The following is a 20,524-nucleotide window of genomic DNA, read 5'->3' as shown; positions in this document are numbered from 1 at the left end:
ACGCTGCTGCTGGTGTGTAGTGTAGTTATAGCTCAGCATAGCACTTCTCAGTTGCTAAAGGATTCTGAAGTGTGGGCCTTTTTCACTCTTTGCCGTGAAGGTCTAGTTCAATCTAAAATTTATTATTACAAATGTCACTTATAAATCAGTTCAATTCCATTTCTCTGATTGCTTCTAGTTCTAATGTCTCCTTCCCCTTTTTTAAAGATTACTAAGTAGCTTTCAAAACTTCAGTAATTAAGGGAGTAGGCATTCCAAAGGGTAGGATATAAGGGTGCGAGGTGTGCACTCACTATAGAGTAATCAGAAGGAAATGTCTGCTACCTGTTACTAACATCTGAATTTGATCCTTCCACAGGAGCACACGTTAATAGGGTCAGATGACTCCCAAGATATCCAGTTATGTGGAATGGGAATTCTTCCTGAACACTGTGTGATAGAAATACCCTCAGAAGGACAGGTTATGCTAACACCTCAGAAAAATACTCGGTAATGTTACAAAATATTGTAAAGTCAGCCCCATACCTTTAATTTTAGCAAATATGTTAGGGTGAATGGTGCCTGAAGATGATTTCTAAATAAGCTTCTTCACTTCATCTCAAGATAAAATGCTACTTTTGGCTTCTGTTTAGATTTTAATAATGAGCTTGCTGTGTTCCCCCTGAACAGCTGTCAGTGCATCTCATTCCTAATATATAGCATCCTTGCTCTTCCAGTTCTGGGTCTTATTGGATTAGATTTCAAACATAATATCTGGGGTATGTGTGTCTTTTTTCTTAATGATGATACAGAAGTAAATTATAGTTTCAGCAAACACGTGCTAACTTATTTGCACGTGTCTAAATTTAGCTGTGAGTGTCAAGATATAAACTAATCTTCTATAAAAACTGTTCATATGTGAAATTTTATTGAAGCACTTGCTATGTCAGGGGGCAATGGCGCCCGCCGGGGCAATTGTGTGTGCCCGCAGGACACCGCGCTGCCGAAATGCAGCTGAGAAGCTTTGCCATTTCTCAGCGGCATTTCGGCGGCGAGGCTTCTTTCCGCTGCCGCTTCTTTCCGCTGCCACTTCTCGGTGGCATTTCGGCAGCAGAGTGTTTGGCGCCCGCCACAGTCTGTTGGGAATAGGAATGTGCTATTCACACAGAAAGGTTGGGGACCACTATGCTATGTTATCCGATTAAGTAATGGTACTTGGAAAGTAAATGCTACATTCCAACAAACCACAAAATGCCATGCACGTTTGGGGTTTCTAACAGAAGCTTAATGTTCCATATAACGTGGTGATGAACACATAATGGGCATGAAATTCCTGTACTTTATCGAGATTCTGTATGTGCAGGCCTAGGAGCTTGGTCTATTTTAGAAATAAACAGTATAAAAGTATAGTTTTTACCAGAATGAACCATAAAACTGGAGTTGATGATGTTTCCAGTAAACCATGCATATAGCCAAGATCTCCAACTTTTTCTTTACATGGTCTACATTTATTCTCCCTGTATTTCTAAACGATGTAAAAATAGCTGTGTTTCCTTCCAATGGGCTATATTCAAAGCCATACGCTTTTTTTAGGCCCAATAGATTTGTTTTCAATAATGCTCTTCAAGTACAGTTTGTGTTTAAAAAATACTAAATATTATGGAGCTTAAACGAGAGTTTAAATCAGTTCAGAAATTGGTGAACCAGTGCCAAGTTACAGGACACATGCTTGCTTATTAATTTGTAATCCTCAAACCTGCTTTCCTCCCCCAAACTAATTGAGAGAATGAAACAAACTATTCTCCCCTCTAAAAAACAGAACCTATCTGGATGTATTTGTATTAGGTTTTCTTCTTCTTCTCCTCACAGAACATTTGTAAATGGTTCTGCTGTTGTGGGTCCTACGCAGCTACACCATGGAGACAGAATACTGTGGGGAAACAACCACTTCTTCAGGTATGGAAGGTCTTAATCCAGTTATGACCTTGAGCCAGTTTTGCTTTAGTTTTTAGCACAAAGAATAATTATGGGCCTCTACCCGAGCTCTCAAGATGCAGATGGATCATATGCTGCCCGTTCTATGGGTTTGTAGAGGCAATGCTGGCTAGAGGATGTTTTCGAATGCCCATTGGCATAGCCGCTGTGCACAGTCTTGGCTTGGTTGTAATGTGCTGAGGATGATTTTAATTTATGTATTTCCGGGAGGTTGTGGCCCATTTTGTTGTGGACTATACTACCATCATTAACACCTTTGTCACCTCCAGATTAGATTACTACAGTGCACTGTATTTGGGGCTACAGTTTACATTTTTCTGAAAGCTGATGTTGGTGTGGAATTCTGAAGCATCCTTGGTAAACAGTATGTCTCACTGTGAGCATATTACGCTGATCTGCAGTGTCTGCCTCTTGGTTTCTGGAATGGAGTTTAAAGTGATTGATTTATAATTTCCTAAGTGACATGGGACGTACCTATCCGAAAGACCACCATGCTCCGTGGCATACTGCTGCAGTTCTGATCATTGGAGACCCTCAGAATGGAGTTCCCTCTGTTTAAAAAAAGAAAAGTGATGACTGCTGGCAAGAGTTCTCTGGGAAGGGCCTCTCATCTTTGTAACTCGCTCTCCACCCTTGGTCTGAAATCGTCCAAATCTTTTGACCTCTAGGGCATGCTGTAAAACCTAATTATTCTCCTTCCCTTTTGGAAAGAGGGAGGCTTGTGAAGGGGGAAGAAGAGGGGAATAACTTCAATGTCACCAGGCAGTTTGTTGATTAATGCATGGGAGGGTTGATGAAATCCATGGAGTTGTAAATTATATCTGTATTGTTAAATGCTGTCAGAGGTGCCTAGGGGCATAGATAATCAGTGGATTATCAGATGAACACAGACTCCCAGTATGACACTGTGGCCAAAAGAGCTAATGTGATCCTGGATACATAAATAAGGAAATCTTGAGCAGGAGTAGAGAGATTATATTACTTCTCTATATGCACTGGTGCAACTGCTGCTGGAATACTGTGTCCAGTTCTGGTGCCCACACTTCAAGAAGGGTGTTGATAAATTGGAAAGGGTTCAGAGAAGAGCCATGAGAATAATTAAAGGATTAGAAAACATGCCTTATATAGTTATAGATTCAAGGAGCTCAGTCTATTTAGCTAAGAAAGACAAGGTTAAGGAGTGACTTGGTTACAGTCTGTAAGTATTTACATAGGGAACAAATATTTAAAATAATGGACTCAACAATCTAGCAGAGAAAGGTGTAACATGGATTTTTTTTAAAAGATATGCTCTCAGAATTATTATGGGTAAATTCGCCTGCAGCTCCCAGTGGCCACAGTTCACAATTCCCGGCCAATGGGAGCTGCGGAAGCGGCGTGGACCAGGCCACCGCTTGCCACAGCCCCCATTGGCCAGGAACGCCGAACCGCAGCCACTGGGAACTGCAAGCGGCCGTACCTGTGGACGCTCAGGTAAACGAAGCATCTCGCAGCCCGCCAGGGGCTTACCCTGAACAAGCCGCTAACCAAGTTTGGGAACCCCTGGTCTAGAGGATAACAATGGTCGCTTCTGGCTTTAGAATCTATGAATAGATAGGTGTCCATCTGGTATAAATAGCTGTATCTGAAGGAGAGGAGAGAAGGGCAGTTGTACTTCCAGTCTGATATAGTGGTCCCGGTTAGGGTGCTTTGAAACCTTTATTTTGACTCTACTGAGGAGGGCACCACCTTCATCCACACAAAATTTTAAAAGGAAAATCTGTGGGTTGTGGGGACTTGCCTTCATTTTAAGAATCCTCTAAAAGCAAGTTTTATTACAGAGGCAGGGGATAAAAATTGTTTGTTAGACATTGCTTTTTCTTTTCTTTTTTTTAAAGATTGAGTTTGCCAAAAAAGAAAAAGAAAGTAGAGCAGGAGGATGAAGAGCAAGACAACTCTCTGGGGTGCAGCAACAGTGTCGAGCAGCTAGATATAGATGGAGACAATTCCAGTGAAGTATCCAGTGAAATGAACTTCAGCTATGAATATGCCCAAATGGAAGTTATCATGAAGGCACTCAGTGGCAATGGTAAGAGGCAGCAGATATATTAAGAATACAAGCAGGGAATAGGATTACATCCAGAGTACCTTGTAACCTAGGAATCATTTTCCTTTCTAGCTTCCTACTGAATACACTTTCTTCTCTTAGTCACTTTCCCCTTGAAGGAAAAAAACCCTACAAAACTTGTTAGAATTCACAGTTTCTGTTCAGGCGAGACCCAGAACTAGAACATTGGGGATATCATGGTCTAGCATTGAGGTGTTTGGGCAGAGCTTTGTACTCTCTGATCCTGCAACTGACTCTGAAGTCAAGTTTTTTGGTTTCAGTAGCCTTATATAGCTGCCAAAGGTGTCCCACTTTGCAAAGGTGAGGGGAATTGATTCAACCTGACCTTGTCCATCTCTAACTTCCATTAGGTCACCTACCTATCCCTCTCTGATTTCTAATGCTAAACCATAGAACAAAATAACAATTGGTTTTGTATACTTTGACAAAATGTAATAGTTCATCTCTTCTAGTTATTTTTAATCTTTATAGTACACTTCATCCATTGATCTGAGGGCTTTACAAAGGCAGAAAACTAGCAGTATCCCTATTTTATAGATGAGGACTGAGCCATAGAAAAGTGGTAACTTGTTCAAGATCATGAGAGAAACTCATGGAATACAATCCAGGTCCCCTTAGTCCCAAACTCTGTGCCCTGTTCACTGGATCAGTGCTTCCCTCTAATAGCTCTGCACTCAGTGAGTGTCCAAACACTTCAATACTAGCTTCTTTATTTTCAACACCGGTTTAGACCCGATGCAGTCAATCTTGCAGAGCGTGGAACAGCAGTACGAAGAGGAGAAGCAATCTGCACTGGAGCGGCAGCGGCTAATGTACGAGCACGAACTAGAGCAGTTGCGAAGGCGGTTGTCTCCAGAGAAACAACACTTCCGCAGCATGGACAGGTTCTCCTCCCACTCACCCAGTGCTCAGCAGCGTTTACGCCAGTGGGCGGAAGAGAGGTGGGTGATGAGAATATACAGCATTTCTCAAGCAGTGGTGATCAGGCTTGCAGTCTTCTAATGCCAGCGAAGTCTCTTATAGATTTAAGATGCATTTGACTACAACGCATGTCCTTGGCTCCCAAGAAGAGCCCTGCAGAGAAGCAACAATGTTGTGGGGATACCATCAGCCAAGAGGAAATGTCAATGTAAAGATTATCAGACCATGCATTTTGTTCTAACAAGTCCTAGAAAATAAAGGTGGAAAAGAACTATTTTGTCACCTTATCTAGTTATTCAGGAATGCTATCTACAGTGTATTCTCAAATGGCTCATCCATTTTAATTTGAAGTGAAGAATAGGAGATTGGGGGAAGTTTATGGACTCCTCTATAAACTATAGCACAGGGGTGGACTGATCCTCCGAGCCGCATAGGATAATCTTCAGAAATTTGAGAGCCGGGCACACCTGCTGGGGCTTGAGTCCCGGGGTCATGCCTGCTGGGGCTCGGCTTCAACCCTGCAGTGGGGTGGTGGGGCTAGGGGCTTCTGTCCCTCAGGGGAGGTGGGTACCGGGGCTTCTGCTCCGAGGGAGGTGCCTGCCCGGGCTCGGGGCTTCTGTTGTGCACGGAGCAGGGGCTTGGGGCTTCAGCTCTGTGGAGAGCACCTGCCAGGGCTTGGGGCTTCGCAGCTGAAGCCCCGAGCCCCGACAGGCACTTCCTGTGGGGTTGAAGTCCCAAGTTCTGGCAGGAACCTCCCGCAGGGCTGAAGCCCCATACCCCTCAACCCCCGTTTCCCCAGCACAGGGCAGAAGCTCTGAGCTCCTCCCACCCAGTCTGGTAGATGGAGATTGGGGAAGGGGGGCATGGAGAGCTCTGCAAGCTGCACTTTAACTGTAAAAGAGCCGCATGCAGCTCACGAGCCATGGTTTGACCATCCCTGCTATAACAACAGTATCCAAAGATTGTCCCCCATGGAAGCAACTCCTTCTTTCAGAGGCTGCAAAAACCTACTCTTATAGCCACTACATTTCTTCCACTCATGTTCATCTATCTGACCTGAGCAGTCCTAGGATGGGGAATAGAATAGCACTAAATGAAGGGAGGATTGTCCCACAGTCCCTACAAGACTGTGGGAGTTGGTCGCTGGCTCTAGTGGAGTAATTCATTTGGGTCCATGAGAGGGATCCTCCTTCCCCTTCTTAGAAAATCCCAGTGAAGGTGCTCAGGACTTCTGCCTCCTGTCATAACAGAATCACTGACAGTGTTTCTGGCAGTAACAGCAGCCTTATGGTGAAAGTGATGCTTTGCCTAAAGCAGAGGGTTAGGCAAAAGTAATAGTAATTCAAACAAACACACACACACACACACACACACACACACAACCCAAAAAACTAATAATCCACTGTTAACTTAAACTGCCAAAGAAACATTTTTTGAAAAAATAAGTATTGAAATGAAGGATCGACCATTTCATCTCTAGATCACAGGTTCAAATCCAGCCCAGATCAGTTGTGACCATCTCATAATAATTTGGTGGCTTGTGTAGAAGGAATTTGGTATCAGCATAGATCCCTGTGAAGAGGTCTCCGTATCACAGTAGGCACTAATTGATACACTCTTCTTGGAGAACAAATATGGACGGGATCATGGAGACTGAATTATCCTTTCATCTTAATGCAGTTCTTCCACTTCTGGGGTGGGAAAGGTGCGGAATAGCTCACACAGGTGCTGCCTGTTCTATGAATACAGGGGGAGGCGTTTGGGTCTTTGGACTTGGCAGCCTGGCAACTTTTGTATTCACTAAATTCATAGGTTTCAGAGCGCACGAAAGCTTATGTCCAAATAAATTTGTTAGTCTTTAAGGTGCTACAAGGAATCCTTGTTGTTTTTACTAAATTCTTAAAAATTTCAAATATCTTTTTCAAAAAGACCAAGTTGGCATTTAGCTAATCTTTCTATTTTAAAATCAGTTACTTTGGATATTGATTCCTATGAATGCCCTACCTACCTGGCAGTGATCAGCCTCACGGTCCTGTGTGTTCTACTACAAGTCTAGTTAGAAGTTTCCTCACTAAAACAATTTATTGGTTGTCCTCTTTTTTTTTTTTTCTTTCCCCCCCTTTAAAAGAGAAGAAATGTTGAACCACAGCCTGAGGAAGCTGAGAGAGCAAATTGTTAAAGCAAATTTGTGTGTGAGAGAAGCCAGTTTCATCTCAGAGGAATTGGACAAGAGCACGGAGTATCAGGTCACTCTGCAGATCCCAGCTTCAAGCCTTAATGCTAACAGAAAGGTGAGGCAGCAGCTCACTGAGCTTAATCACTGTTCAATAAAAGGTTGCCTCGTGGCGCACTTCACATTGTGATCCAATGGCTCTAATGATTCAGATAATTTGCCCCATGTTCACACTTGTGAATGGTGATGTTGGAAGAGCATGTTTGTTGTATCTGATAACGTGAAAGTATGGAAATATGCCAGTTTATGGAAATGTGATGTGGTGCAAGTTCTCTCAACTAGAACAAAATTCACCCTCATGTTGCCTGGTGCTAAAATTCCATTTTGCCTAAAAAAATAGTATTTCATAATGCATTAGTTTAAAATCAGTTTCTACAGCAATAATGCCAGAGTTTAAAAACACCAAGAATAAACTTTTAAAAACAATGAAACATGCTCTTAAGTTTGCCTGCTAACCATGGTCATTTGACCCAACTGCCAGTAATATGGGAGTCCCTCCATGTTAATCCCATTACGTTGTGATCACCTGATATAGCGGCCATAAAAGTAGCATTTCCTTTTTGTGACTGTTCATTAAAGGGCTTCACTGTGCGGTTACATTTCACGTAAGATGACAAAAGCCAAGAGAGCCAAAGGTATAATTTAAAATTTCAATTTATACCTCTTGCTGCTTCATATTTTGCTATTTCATTCTTGCCTTCATTATTATTCTCTGTAGGGTAAATCATATCTCTCTCATGTACTTATCTGGCCCTCATCACCATAATATCTGAGCAACTCAGAATCTTTAACATACTTACCACAACATCCCTGTGAAGTAGGGAAGTTCTGTTATCCCCATTTTATAGATTGGTAAGTGAGGCACAGAGAGACTTAAGTGACTTGTCTAAGGTCACACAGAAGCACGTGTCAGAGCAGGGAATTGAACCCTGGTTTCCCATGTCCCAGGCTAGTGTCTTAATCATGGAACCATGATTCCTCTCTGATATTGCACACTTATGTTGACCAGATCATAAGAATTTAGGACAACAAGAGTCCAGTAAAGGATACGTTTCAACCGACACTTGGAATTTTTATTAGTCACTTCAGAACTCAGCCTTATATACGTAGAGTTTTTTGTCTATAAAGGTAATCTTTCAATAGGCTTAAAAATACGAAGGAAACATTAATTTCTTTTTTATTGTTAGCAGCTAGACTTTGTATTGCACGTTACTGGAAAAATGTGACCGCTCCTCCCAGGGAATTGTGGTATAATAAAATATGAACTGTCCTTGTAATGGTAGAATTTTTACACCAAGCATGTACACAAGAGAAGCACCGAAAAGAGCATGGGTATTGAGAAATTTGCTTACTCTTCTTAGCATACTCAGAGGAGGACAGCTTCCCAGCCAGCAAGCCATGTAGTAGAAAAGAATAGCCCAATCCTCACTAATTATATAGGTGTAATAATGAATAAGTAATGTAGATATTTTACAAAAGAATAGCACAAGCATGTAGGAACAAAATGAGAGAGGCTAAGGCACAAATTGAGTTACATGTTGCAAGGGACATAAAAGGCAAGAAGAAGAGGCTTTATAAGTACGTTAAGAACAAGAGAAAGACTATGAAAATGTAGGTCCCCTACTTAGTGGGGAAGGAAAGCCAATAACTGATCAAGAAGGCTGAGGTGTTTAATGCGCGTTTTGCTTCAGTTTTCACTAAAAAGGTTAATGGTAACCAGATACTCAACCCAACTAATATTAACAACAAGGGGGAAGGAGCATAAACCAAAATAGGGAGAGAACAGGTTAAAGAATATTTAGATAAGCTAGATGTAGTCAAGTCGGCCGTTCCTGATTAAATTTATTCTAGGGTACTTAAGGAACTAGCTGAAGCAATCTCAGAACTGTTAGCAGTGATCTTCAAGAATGGATGGAACAGTGAGGTCTCAGAGGACTGGAGAAGGGCAAATGTAATATCTATCTAAGAAAAGTGGAACAAAGAGGACCCTGGGAAATTATCAACCAGTCAGCCTAACTTTGATACCTGGACCTTAATAAATCATTAAACAGTTTGTAAGCACCTAAATGATAATAGTGTTATAAGGAATAGCTAACATAGATTTGTCAAGAACAATTCATGCCAAACCAACCTAATTTCCTTCTTTGACATTGTTACTTGCCTGGTGGATAGCGGGGAAGCAACAGACGTGATGTATCTTGATTTGAGTAGGGCATTTGACACAGTCCCACATGACAGTCTCATAAGCAAACTAGGGAAATATGGTCGAGATGAAATTCCTATAGGGCAGGAGCACAACTGTCTGAAAGACCGTGCTCAGATTATTTATCAATCGTGTGTTGTCAAACTGGGAGAGTTTATCTAGTGAGGTCTCCCAGGAGCCATTTCTAGGTCCAGTACTAGTCAATATTTTCATCAATGGCTTGGATAATGTAAAAAATATGCTTATAAAATTTGCAAGCTGGGTGGGGTTACAAGCACTTTTGGAGAACAGGATTAGAATGGAACATGACTGTCACAAATTGAAGAATTGGTCTGAAATCAACAAGATGAAATTCAATAAAGACAAGTGCAAAGTTTTTCACTTAAGAAGGAAAAGTCAAATACACATGTACAAAATGGGGAATAACTGGCTACGTGGTAAGGATTGGGGGGTTATAGTGGATCACAAATTGAGTGAATCAACAGTGTGGTGCAGTTGCAAAAAAGGTTAGTATTATTCTGGGTTGTATTAACAAGAGTGTTGTATGAAAGATCCAGGAGGCAATTGTCGTGTTCTGCTCGACACTGGTAAGCCTCAGCTGGAGTGCTGTGTCCAGTTCGAGTGCCAGACTTTAGCAAAGATGTGGGAAATTGGAGAGGGAGTCCAAAGGAGAGCAACCAAAAAGATAAAAGGTTTAGAAAACCTGTGAGGAAAGGTTAAAAAAAAACTAGGTATGTTTAGACTTGATGAAGATGGTGGGAGGAGGTGGATCTGATAAGACTTCAAATATGTTAAGGGCTGCTATAAAGAGAACTATGATTAGTTTTCCATGTCCACTGAAGATAGGACAAGAAGTAATCTGCTTAATCTGCAACAAGGGAGATGCAGGTTCGATATTATGAAAAACTTACAAACCATAAGGGTAGTTAAGTTCTGGAATAGGCTTCCAAGTGAGGTTGTGGAATCCCTGTCATTGGAGGTTTTTAAGAACAGGTTAGAACAGTGGTTCTGAAACATATTTGATCGCACCCTGCTTCTTTGTGTCTGTTGTAGTTTACGCCCCCCTCCCACCACACAAGTACAAATACGGTTAAAAAAGAAATCAACATGCAACTCTCACTACATATTAAAAACAGTAAGGCAGGCATGGATTCAAACAGAGCCAACTATCCATTGTAATAAGAGCAAAAGCAAAACTGTCATTGTGCTCAGTGCTTACAATTAAATGTGCACAGTGCGTCGTAGCAAATAGATTAACGTACAGATGGCAATGACTTTGTATAATGCTGTGAAAGTTTAACAGAAATTTATCAAAATCCACAGCGCCATCTAGAGTCAAATGTACAGCGCCATCTGAGGACCCGATATGTCTGGAGGAATCAGCTTTGCTAGTAATTCATTGCTGTGGGTAAAATGTGCGCAGTAAGGTTGTTTGTTCCCCCTAAAGCATCTCTCTCTCTCTCTCACACTCACACGCACACATGGTGGGGGGATCTGCCCCTCATTTTGAGAACCTCTGGGTTAGAACACCTGTTAGGGATGGTCTAGGTTTGCTTGGTCCTGCCTCAGGACAGGTGGCGGGACTTAATGACTTCGCAAGGGACCTTTCAGCCCTACATTTTTATGATTCTGTGTTAAACATTTTATTGTAATTTTGCCTTAATAAAAAGTTATGAGGAAATAAATAAAAGGAAGGAAATTATTATGCAACTGCATGAGTTTGGACACTGTAGGTAGTAATAATCTTACTTTGAATTTGCAGCCTCTTTCATTTGCGGCTCTTTATGAAATGCTTAAATATTCACCCTTGCAACACTTTTGTAAAGGAAGGGATCTATGAAGATCTCTGCCATTGTTAATGGGATAAAATGTGGCAGTTTAACAGGACATGGCCATGCTATGTTGACAGTTGGACTTGGATTCTACTATTCCGAATTTGGCTGCTTAAACTAGATATTTTTTTTAAATCAAAAAGTTACTTTCTGTTTAACTGTGTGCCAGTTGTCATGACATGGATTCCTTACTCAGGCCGCCTTCTCTAATGGTTTTATTTCTGCAGCGAGGTGCAGTTCTTAGTGAGCCTGCTATTCAGGTGAGAAGGAAAGGGAAAGGCAAACAGATCTGGTCACTGGAGAAATTGGAAAACCGGCTGATAGATATGAGGGATCTTTATCAAGAGTGGCAGGAGTGCGAGGAGGACGACCCAGTAAGTACAAATGGGGGGGAGAGACCAGTAACGTGGTGATAATGTTATGTTTTAAAAAAAAAAAAAATGGGAAACTATTGGGTGTAAGGAGGGTTGGCAAAAAGTTGCCACTTATCTTGAAACCTTGCTTATTTCTAGTACTGAACAGAGACTCTGAAAGTTCTTTAATATTTCGTTAACCTGCTGTATCTTATCAATTTCATATTTCTTTCCACTTGTGATTTGACAGTGGATCCTAGAAGAACTAGGATTACAAGGAGAGAAGCTAAGCAGAGAGAACAAGAGTTGTGCTCCTGGTCAACTTTTGAATAGTGTGAATTTAAAATGGTTAATATAACCTGGCTGAAGATAGGCCCCAAATTTATCTTACTGTAAGCCCTGGTCTACACTACAAAATTACTTTGATATAACCACATTGCTCAGGGGTATGAATAATCCACACCGCTGAACGAGATAGTTATACCAATCCTATGCATCAGTGTAGACAGCACTATGTCAGTGGGCACATAGCTACCGTCTTTCGTGGAGTTGGAATTATTAAGCCTACGGGAGACCTCTCTCCCGTCAACTTAGAGCGTCTTCACCTGAAGCGGTACAGCAGCACAGCTGCAGATTTGGACTGTAGACTTGCCCTGACAGTTACCGTGGTGGTTCGGATCACTCTGCTCAATTTTAATTTCTTGCCTCTGTCAGACACTCTAGAGGAGGGTTTCAGAGTAGCAGCCGTGTTAGTCTGTATCCGCAAAAAGGAAAGGAGTACTTGTGGCACCTTAGAGATTAACAAATTTATTTGAGCGTAAGCTTTCGTGAGCTACAGCTCACTTCATCGGATGCAGTATAAGGCATGTGGATCAGCAAACTATAGGATAGTTTTTTCTACTGTAATAGTACGTATAAACCTAGCCATCCTTAAAAGTTTTGTTTGCCTCTTTTCCCGCTAGAGTGGAAGAAAGTTTGTCAATTAGATTTTGTTTAAAGCAGTAGTACAGTAGGGAGATTTTATATACACAGAGAACATGAAACAATGCGTGTTACCATACGCACTGTAATGAGAGTGATCAGGTAAGGTGAGCTGTTACCAGCAGGAGTCAGCGTTTACAGGCCTAAATTGTGGGAAAGCAGCATCAGTTGCCTCATAACCGCAGCCATACAGAACACAATGCCATCCACAGCCTCAGAAACAACTCTGACACCATAATCAAAAAGGCTGACAAAGGAGGTGCTGTCGTCATCATGAATAAGTCGGAATATGAACAAGAGGCTGCTAGGCAGCTCTCCAGCACCACATTCTACAAGCCATTACCCTCTGATCCCACTGAGGGTTACCAGAAGAAACTATACCATCTGCTCAAGAAACTCCCTGAAAAAGCACAAGAACAAACCCCACAGACACACCCCTAAAACCCCAAGCAGGGGTATTCTATCTGCTCCCCAAGATCCATAAACCTGGAAATCCTGGACACCCCATCATCTCAGGCATTGGCACCCTGACAGCAGGATTGTCTGGCTATGTAGACTCCCTCCTCAGGCCCTACGCTACCAGCACTCCTAGCTATCTTTGAGACACCACTGACTTCCTGAGGAAACTACAATCCGTCGGTGATCTTCCTGAAAACACCATCCTAGCCACTATGGATGTAGAAGACCTCTACACCAACATTCCACACAGAGATGGACTACAAGCTATCAGGAACAGTATGCCTACATTTTTATGGCTGACTTAGAACAACGCTTCCTCAGCTCTCGTCCCCTAATGCCCCTACTCTACTTGCGCTACATTGATGACATCTTCCATCATCTGGACCCATGGAAAAGAAGCCCTTGAGGAATTCCACCGTGATTTCAACAATTTCCATCCCACCATCAACCTCAGCCTGGACCAATCCACACAAGAGATCCACTTCCTGGACACTACGGTGCTACTAAGTGATGGCCACAAAACCACAGCCCTACACCGGAAACCTACTGACCGCTATACTTACCTACATGCCTCCAGCTGTCATCCAGACCACACCACACGGTCCATTGTCTACAGCCAAGCTCTACAATACAACCGCATTTGCTCCAACCCCTCAGACAGAGACAAACACCTACAAGATCTCTATCAAGCATTCTTACAACTACAGTAGCCACAGGCTGAAGTGAAGAAACAGACTGACAGAGCCAGAAGGGTACCCAGAAGTCACCTACTACACGACAGGCCCAACAAAGAAAATAACAGAATGCCACTAGCCGTCACCTTCAGCCCCCAACTAAAACCTCTCCAGTGCATCATCAAGGATCTACAACCTATCCTGAAGGATGACCCATCACTCTCACAGATCCTGGGAGACAGGCCAGTCCTTGCCTACAGACAGCCCCCCAACCTGAAGCAAATACCAGCAACCACACAACAGAACCACTAACCCAGGAACCTATCCTTGCAACAAAGCCCGTGGCCAACTGTGTCCACATATCTATTCAGGGGACACCATCATAGGGCCTAATCACATCAGCCACACTATCAGAGGCTCGTTCACCTGCACATCTACCTATGTGAGATATGCCATCATGTGCCAGCAATGCCCCTCTGCCATGTACATTGGCCAAACCGGACGGTCTCTATGTAAAAGAATAAATGGACACAAATCAGACGTCAAGAATTATAACATTCAAAAACCAGTCGGAGAACACTTCAGTCTCTCTGGTCACTCGATTACAGACCTAAAAGTGGCAATTCTTCAACAAAAAAACCTCAAAAACAGACTCCGAGAGACTGCTGAATTGGAATTAATTTGCAAACTGGACACCATTAACTTAGGCTTGAATAAAGACTGGGAGTGGATGTGTCATTACACAAAGTAAAACTATTTCCCCATGTTTATTTCCCCCGTCCCCCCTACTGTTCCTCACATGTTCTTGTCAACTGCTGGAAATGGCCTACCTTGATTATCACTACAAAAGGTTTTTTTTTTCTCTCCTGCTGGTAGTAGCTCACCTTACCTGATCACTCTCATTACAGTGTGTATGGTAACACCCATTGTTTCATGTTCTCTGTGTATATAAAATCTCTCCACTGTATTTTCCACTGAATGCATCCGATGAAGTGAGCTGTAGCTCACGAAAGCTTATGCTCAAATAAATTTGTTAGTCTCTAAGGTGCCACAAGTACTCCTTTCCTTTTTATTCTAGAGGAAGAGAACAAAAACCTGTGAAACCTCGCCAGTTCATCAGTGCTGTGAAAATGACATATTATCAACTTAGTTTTTACATTATTTTGAATTTGATTCAAGTTAACTAGGTCTTACTTCAGACGAGCTGATCCATTCTATGATGAACAAGAAAACCATAGTCTCATCGGAGTGGCCAATGTTTTTCTTGAGTCCCTGTTTTATGATGTGAAGCTGCAATATGCTGTTCCTATCATCAATCAGAAGGGAGAGGTTTGTCATTCCTATACATCATAATTTTTAGCTGTTTAATGGAAGTCATTAGGGCTTTTCAGTATTGTACGAAAGGTGCTCCCCAGCCACTGGCACATGTTACTAATGATATTTCAGGATCGAGTGGCTAGTCCTTTACCTTCTCCCTCCTCCCTCTGGTATCTTAATGATGCACCTGTGTGTTACTTGGGCAGCTACAAACCCCAGTCTCATAATAATGATGGATATGAAGTCATGTAAGCTCCAGTTCCAGGTAGAGCTGTCATAAATGAATGGGAGGCAATTGGGTACAGCCAAAGTAATACCTTGCTAATGGTAATGCTCAGAGGTCCCAAATGGGATTGAGGCTCCACTGTGGTAGGTTCTGTACAAGCTCATAAGAATACTGTCCTTTCCGCAAAGAGCTTGCAGTCTAAAACAAGATAAGTGAATGGGACAAAACAATAGAAGGGAAGCAGAGGAGGGAGGAAGAGGTCCCATAGTGACAGATTAGGTATTCTCATAACATAGCAGTGCATTAGCATAGCTACCTGAAAAGGTTTGAAACCATTGTTTGGTGACATCTGATAATCTTTCCCACCTACCTTTTTTTCATTAGGTGTCAGGTCGTCTTCATGTTGAAGTGGTGCGAGTGAGTGGAGCGATTGGAGAGAGAATCGTAGGAGGTGATGATTGCACGGACTGTTCAAGAGAGAACGACATACGGGAGAACAAACTAGTTTGTATGGTGAGTTCTAGACGCATTCAATAAACGCTATTGTCACATCCTCAATACTGAGCCAACTTCTTCCTTTCTGTTACTACCCAAGTGTAAAAAATGTGATTAAATGTTTGTGGTGCATTAGCTTCCAAGTTAGTGATAAATTACACTGTATCTCCTTTTGTTTACCACCTATGTTCAGTTATACTATCATTATCTTAGCTTGTGAATTGTTCAGTTTATACAGCCTATTTGAAAGCATCTTGGTGTTTCAAGATTTAAAGAAAACAAATAGCTATGAATGCTCAGTGCTGTGTGCAGTGTAGTACGCTGGTTGTATTTTTCATGAGCTTGCTTAATGCCCTGGGGTTCATAATTGGCTCTGAAATATCTGTCTTGTCTCCTCTCAAAGAATTTCATTTTCTGAATGGTGGAAATAATGCAAGAAGACTGAATCTTGTGATCCTTTGGTCCCATAATGGCATTTATTAAAAATCAAAACAAAAATCCCAAGATTTACCCTCAAACATTTTTATCACCCTTATTTGGGGCCGTAATAAAACCAAATGTGGAGTCCTTTTCTTAGTAAATAATTCTTTTATTCAACCAAAAGAAAGATTTTGAGTCTAATAACCCTGATTTCTTGCATGTATATATGGGAAAGGTGTGGGAGGAGGGAACCTGTTCTCTTGTGCATGGTCGAGGTGGGATGGGAGGGAAAGCATGTTGGATGCCCAGCAGAGGGGGCTAAGTATGCAACAGCTCTATATGGTGTGTGTGTGCAAATGGAAGGCACTGGTGGCCACTAGCATGTCATGATACATGCAAATTACGTGATCCAGAAATTAGGAAGCTACAGTTATCTAGAGAATCCTAATCAGTTGAACTTGGTTCTACTAGTAAAAAGGGAAACTTGCTTTGCAAAATATTACAACCTGTTTAAAAAAATGGATTGTACATTTAGAATAGAATATGACTCTGAAGATAAGGTTCCACTGGGCCTTGGTAAAACATGCAAAACAGTTCATAGAATATCATAGAATAGAATATCAGGGTTGGAAGAGACCTCAGGAGGTCATCTAGTCCAACCCCCTGCTCCAAACAAGATACATCCCCAACTAAATCGTCCCAGCCAGGGCTCTGTCAAGCCTGACCTTAAAAACTCCTAAGGAAGGAGATTCCACCACCTCCCTAGGTAACCCATTCCAGTGCTTCACCACCCTCCTAGTAAAAAAGTTTTTCCTAATATCCAACCTAAACCTCCCCCACTGCAAGTTCAAGAGAGGTGGCAGTTTTTCAAAGACACATTATTAGGGACACAAGAGCAAACTATCCCACTGCGTAGGAAAGAAAGAAAGTATGGCAAGAGACCACCCTGGCTTAACCAGGAGATCATTAATGATCTGAAACTCAAAAAAGAACCCTATAAAAAGTAGAAACTAGGTCAAATTACAAAGAATGAAAAAAACAAATAAGTTTGTAGGGACAAAATTAGAAAGGCTAAGGCACAAAACGAGACTAAACTAGCTAGAGACGTAAAGGGTAACAAGAAAACATTCTACAAATACATTAGAAGCAAGAGGAAGTCCAAGGACAGAGTAGTTCCGTTACTTAGTGAAGGGGGAAAAACAATAACAGAAAATGTGGAAATGGCAGAAGTGTTAAATGACTTTTTTGTTTCAGTTTTCACCAAGAAGGTTAGTAGCAGTTGGACATCTAACATAGTGAATGCCAGTGAAAGTGAGGTAGGATCAGAGGCTAAAATAGGGAAAGAAAAAGTTAACAATTACTTAGTCAAGTTAGACGTCTTCAAATTACCAGGATGTGATGAAATACATCTTAGAATACTCAAGGAGCTGACTGAGGGAGGTATGTGAGCCATTAGCAATTATCTTCAAAAAGTCATGGAAGAGGGGGAGATTCCAGAGGATTGGAAAAAGGTAAATATAGTGCCCAGCAAAAAAAGGGGAATAAGGACAACCCGGGGAATTACAGACCAGTCAGCATAACTTCAGTACCCGGAGAGATAAGGGAGCAAATAATTAAGTAATCAATTTGCAAATACCTGGAGGATAATAAGGTGATAAACAACAGTCAGCATGGATTTGTCAAGAACAATCAAACCAACCTGATAGCTTTCTTTGACAGGGTAACAAGCCTTGTGAATAGGGGAGAAGCTGTAGATGTGGTATATCTTGACTTTAGTAAGGCTTTTGATACTGTCTCACATGACCTTCTCATAAACAAACTAGTGAAATAGAACCTAGATGGGGCTACTATAAGGTGGGTGCATAACTGGTTGGAAAATGGTTCCCAGAGAGTAGTTATCAGTGGTTCACAGTCATGCTGGAAGTGCATAACAAGTGCGGTCCCTCAGGGATCAGTTCTGGGCCCGGTTTTGTTCAATATCTTCATCAGTGATTTAGATAATGGCATAGAGAGTACACTTATAAAGTTTGCGGACAAGCTGGGAGGGGTTGCAAGTGCTTTGGAGGATAGGATTATAATTAAAAATGATCAGGACAAACTGGAGAAATGGTCTGAACTAAATAGGATGAAATTCAATAAGGACAAATGTAAAGTACTCCACTTAGGAAAGAACAATCAGTGCACACATACAAAATGGGAAATGACTGCCAAGGAAGTAGTAGTGCAGAAAGGAATCTGGGGATCATAGCAGATCACAAGCTAAATATAAGTCAACAGTGTAACGCTATTGCAAGAAAGCAAACGTCATTCTGGGATGTATTAGCAGGCATGTAAGCAAGGCACAAGAAGTAATTCTTGCACCCTCCCTCACGCTGATTAGGCCTCAACTGGAGTATTGTGTCTAGAAATCATGACCTATGAGGGAAGATTGGAAAAAATTGGGTTTGTTTAGTCTGGAGAAGAGAAGACTGAGAGGGGACATCATAACAGTTTTCAAGCACACAAAAGGTTGTTACAAGGAGGAAGGGGAAAAATTGTTCTCCTTAACCTCTGATGATAGGTCAAGAAGCAATGGTCTTAAATTGCAGCAAGGGTGATTTAGGCTGGACATTAGGGAAAAACTTCCGAACTGTCAGGGTAGTTAAGCACTGGAATAAATTGCCTAGGAAGGTTGTGGAATCTGAGTCATTAGAGATTTTTAAGGACAGGTTAGACAAACACCTGACAGGGATGGTCTAGATCAGAGGTGGGCAAACTACAGCCCGCGGGACCATGCTTCCCGGCCCTTGAGCTCCCGTCCCCTCCTGCACACCCTCAGTTCGCCTTGCCGCCAGCGCTCTGGGCGGCAGGGCTGCGAGCTCCTGCCAGGCAGTGAGGCTGCAAGAGCCCCTGGTGTAGTGTATTAAATTGCTCCCCAAAAGAATGCGCTACTTATGGTGTACTACTTAAGGCTGCCAGTCCTGGTGCTCTGAGCAGCATGGTAAAGGGTAGGGGGTCCTGAAGGGCAGTCAGGGGACAGGGAGCAGGGGGCGGTTGGAAAGGCATGGGAGTCCTGGGAGGCCTGTCAGCAGGCGGGGGTGTGGATAGGCTTTGGGGCAGTCAGGGGACAGGGAGCAGGGGGGGTTGGATAGGGGGTGGGGTCCTGGGGCGGCGGTTAGGGGCGGGGGCTCCTGGGAGGGAGTAGTCAGGGGACAAGGCGCAGGGAGGGTTGGATGTGGCGGGGTTTCTGAGGGGGTCAGTCCAAGGGCGGGAAGTGGGAGGGGGCGGATAGGGGGTGGGGACGGGGACCAGGCTGTTTAGGGAGGCACAGCCTTCCCTACCCAGCCCTCCATACGGTTTCGGAACCCCGATGTGGCCCTCAGGCCAAAAAGTTTGCCCACCCCTGGTCTAGATAATACTTAGTGCTGCCTTCAGTGCAGGCCACTGGACTAGATGACCTCTCAAGGTCCTTTCCAATCCTGTGATTATATGAGTTCTTGGGTGGGCACAGCTTTTCACTTCATGCTCTTCCTAGCATCCTACAAGCAGTTGTGCTGGAATAATTTGTATTGTAGGGATGCTGAGAGCCATTGAACCAAATTGTAAACCATGTATATAATGGAAAACATTTCAAGCCAGGGGTGCGGCAGAACCCCCAGCAGCCCTAGTTCTAGCACCGATACCTAGAAATAGGGCAAGAATTACTTTAGCAGGGTGTTTGTAGAACAAAGGAAGTTTTCAGAAAACCTATGACCTTCTTTTTGCTCCCAAAAGTCAGTTGTTCAATGACACCTAGTGGTGACTTCCAGCTGGTTCAGCCAAAGCATTTTATCTACAAATATTTCAAGGCAGACAAGTCTTCTTTTATCAAAACATTTGTGTTAAAGTAACTGTTTAATAATTTTTAGCCTCCCAGTTGAGCAAGAAGATGTTCTTTTAACAAACTGACTTTCTTTTGTGTTATGCTTGACTGTTTCCATTAAAATTGTTTACTGATTTAAAACATACTTTTCTCTGCTTTTTCCTTCCTTTAGATTAAAATACTTCAGGCTACCGGTTTGCCTCAGCATCTTTCCAACTTTGTGTTCTGCAAATACACTTTCTGGGATCAGCTGGAGCCAGTTACGGTTGCCCCTGAGATGGACCCCTCTTTATCTCCCATCAGCAAGGAGCCACAGTGTATGGTTGTCTTCGATCACTGCAATGTAATTTTTGTTTTATTTATGATTGCAGTTGCAGACAGGCAAAGCAAGATAGTTAAATTAGTCTGCCACTGGTCTAGTCAGTTTCTTTACTAAACTTTGAATCATTACAGTAGAACCTCTTAGTTAGGAACACCTCAGGAATGGA

General features: G+C 42.4%; 1 protein-coding gene across 3 annotated transcripts in view; it reads left to right on the top strand.

Annotated features, from left to right (window-relative positions):
* KIF13B (kinesin family member 13B) overlaps nucleotides 1–20,524 on the top strand; it is a 211,656-nt gene that overhangs the window by 120,752 nt on the left and 70,380 nt on the right. For all 3 annotated transcript variants that reach the window (XM_037893849.2, XM_037893848.2, XM_037893850.2), the window contains 9 exons: nucleotides 359–489; nucleotides 1,849–1,935; nucleotides 3,852–4,042; nucleotides 4,812–5,022; nucleotides 7,131–7,293; nucleotides 11,498–11,644; nucleotides 14,917–15,066; nucleotides 15,665–15,793; nucleotides 20,209–20,379. In XM_037893849.2, coding sequence (XP_037749777.1) covers nucleotides 359–489; nucleotides 1,849–1,935; nucleotides 3,852–4,042; nucleotides 4,812–5,022; nucleotides 7,131–7,293; nucleotides 11,498–11,644; nucleotides 14,917–15,066; nucleotides 15,665–15,793; nucleotides 20,209–20,379 — 1,380 coding nt within the window. The remainder of the gene's footprint in view (nucleotides 1–358; nucleotides 490–1,848; nucleotides 1,936–3,851; nucleotides 4,043–4,811; nucleotides 5,023–7,130; nucleotides 7,294–11,497; nucleotides 11,645–14,916; nucleotides 15,067–15,664; nucleotides 15,794–20,208; nucleotides 20,380–20,524) is intronic.

This window comes from Chelonia mydas, chromosome 3 (genome assembly GCF_015237465.2).
Source record: "Chelonia mydas isolate rCheMyd1 chromosome 3, rCheMyd1.pri.v2, whole genome shotgun sequence".
Classification (NCBI taxonomy): Eukaryota; Metazoa; Chordata; order Testudines; family Cheloniidae; genus Chelonia; species Chelonia mydas.
This window is presented reverse-complemented; position numbering and strand designations above follow the sequence as displayed.